Source organism: Myotis lucifugus, unplaced genomic scaffold (genome assembly GCF_000147115.1).
Source record: "Myotis lucifugus unplaced genomic scaffold, Myoluc2.0 scaffold_280, whole genome shotgun sequence".
Lineage (NCBI taxonomy): Eukaryota > Metazoa > Chordata > Mammalia > Chiroptera > Vespertilionidae > Myotis > Myotis lucifugus.
This window is the reverse complement of record NW_005871328.1, coordinates 4,570-7,131: the sequence shown is the minus strand read 5'-3', so window position 1 is coordinate 7,131 and position 2,562 is coordinate 4,570. Positions and strand designations below refer to the sequence as shown.

Genomic DNA, 2,562 nt, shown 5'->3' with positions numbered 1-2,562 from the left:
CCCTCCCCTGCCCCCATGCATGAATTTTGTGCACCAGGCCACTAGTACAATAATAAAAGCAAACAAAACTGAGATCAATTATAATCATATGCTTTTCCCCATTCTAGGCATTTGTACAGACATTTGAGGTAACAGTCATGATTAATCTGTCATTGAAGTTTATTTCAGATAAGTGCATTAAAAAGTATCTCCATTGAGGTTCCCTTATAGGTAACCAGAAAAGGTTGAAAGAATATGCATGTTTGTGCAAAACTTATGACAGTGTCACAGAACTGGACAGGAATCCAAGCTCCCTAGTGTGTCATCCTTTGGTCACTCATGTACATATATGACATATCTATAGATCACATATTAGTATACATAATGAATGATATGGTTAATTCCCTAAAATTTTAGTGGTTATGACTAGAGTAGGGTGAGATGCTTCATTTAGATAAATAGAAGCAATCATAGTGGAAGCAGGAAGATAGTTCAATAGAAAACATCATTATCCCAAGCAAAGCATCAAAATAATAAATCCCTTTAATAGAACACTGATCTTACATACATAAATCAGTAAACATACACGATGAAAAAAATAGTTTGCATGGTAATAAATGTATGACCTAAAGTTTTGCTTCCTCACACTTAAAGTCATCTCTGACCCGAAGGGCATATTATGTCAAACAATTTATAGAAATTTGTGTTCCAACATCGACTAGAATTGGAGACATGTATTTGTTTGTCAGTTCGTCAGTGACTATGGTAAGAATATGAACATCAAGTTAAATAAATACAGGGTCCTCATGAGGGAAGAGAAGCCAATGACCTCTTATAACACACACTGTATGTTAAAGTCTACATTTTCAGAAAGAGCAGTTATGGTAGTGATATATGAAGAAATGAAGTATGAACAGGGTTAAACTGAGCTCTTATATTTTCCTCTCCTATGAAATGATATAAATGGCTTTGGTTACCAAGTGCACTTGATTTCAATAGAAGTGGTACAACTCCTGATTGTTATTTAGTAAAATGAAAGAAAAATTACTATGATAAATTTCATTTAAAAAAATTGCTCATAAGAAATCTATGTAGTCTCATGAGATAAATGGGTATTTCCAAATATTTGATCCAAGGTTGACAATCATTTGGGAGAAGAGAAAAACAGCAAAGGAAAAGCTGTCAGATCTCACAACATCAAGAAATTAATAAAGCGATACAATTAAATTATATAGAAATCATAGGAAAAAAAATCCATAAAATGAGCAGAGAGAATACATTCTACTTCCACAACCTGATCTAAAAATCATGACATCTGGCTCTGAGGCTTTGAGTCCAGCTGTCATGTGCATTTCTTCAGCCCAAGGACAAGTGGTCCTTTCATAACTGCCATCCCAAGCAATCTCTTCAGGGCCCTCTTTATGTCTTTGTTCCTTAGACTGTAGATAAAGGGGTTCAACATGGGTGTGAGCACGGCATACATCACTGAGGCTGTTGCACTTGAGTGTGAGCTTTGGGTAACAGCAGAGCTGAGATACACTCCTAGGGCTGTTCCATAAAACAAGGAGACAACCAAGAGGTGAGATGCACATGTAGAAAATGCCTTATGCTTCCCCTGAGCTGATGGGATCCCACAAATGGAGGACACTATCTTAGAGTAAGAGTAAAGGATACAAACAAAGGAACCACCACCCAGGAGCCCAGCTCCAAAATACATCACCATGTTGTTAAGAAAGGTGTCAGAACAGGCAAGTTGGACCATCTGATTGAGTTCACAGAAAAAGTGTGGGATTTCCAAGTCTGGATAGAAAGACAGTCGCAACACCATTAAGCATTGTAACAAGGAATACAGGACACTCATGATCCAGGACAACAGAACCAGCAGTCCACAGAGCCGAGGATTCATGATGACCATGTAGTGCAGGGGGTGGCAGATGGCCACATACCTGTCATAGGCCATCACGGTCAGCAGGGAGGTCTCCAGTCCTGCAAATACCGCGAAAAAATGCAACTGGGTGATGCAGCCTCTGTAGGTTATGGCTTTGCTCTGTGTCTGGATGTTCCACAGCATCTTTGGGACGGTGGTGGAAGTGAAACAGATGTCTACCAAAGACAGGTTGGAGATGAAGAAGTACATGGGTGTATGAAGGTGGGAGTCTGAGCTGATGGCCAGGGTGATGAGAAGGTTTCCAAACACAGTGATCAGGTACATGGAGAGGAACAGTCCAAAGATGAGGGGTTGCAATTCTGGTTCCTCTGATAATCCCAGAAGAAGAAATTCTGAAAATCCTGTGATGTTCCCTAGTTCCATGTGGTGGAGGTGACTACCAGGATATAGGAAAAGTGACATGACTAATTGTCCCACAAGCAAGCGTTAGTAACCGAGCATAAATGCTACCTTCTATTAGATATATTTAAAAATCAAGGAACTAATTTCCATATTTGGTGTATGTCTGGTCTCCTTTAGAATATCTCTAGTCCCATTTCTCATTACAATTTTCTTTTCCATGTGAACACAGATAAAAAATTCTGTGTCTTACTCAATTCTCTCATTAAGAAAAATAAAAAAAAGAATCGTTGGGG

General features: G+C 38.8%; 1 protein-coding gene across 1 annotated transcript; it reads right to left on the bottom strand.

Annotated features, from left to right (window-relative positions):
• Positions 1–1,321: 1,321 nt before the first annotated feature.
• On the bottom strand, positions 1,322–2,290 carry LOC102419332 (olfactory receptor 7A17-like). The gene has a single exon (XM_006099676.1). The coding sequence runs from the start codon at positions 2,288–2,290 to the stop codon at positions 1,322–1,324; it is 969 nt and encodes a 322-aa protein (XP_006099738.1).
• Between the last annotated feature and the right edge of the window lie 272 nt (positions 2,291–2,562).

Coding starts and splice junctions, on each gene's coding strand:
- LOC102419332 (XM_006099676.1), bottom strand. CDS start 2,290: ATGGAACTAGGGAACATCACAGGATTTTCAGAATTTCTTCTTCTGGGA.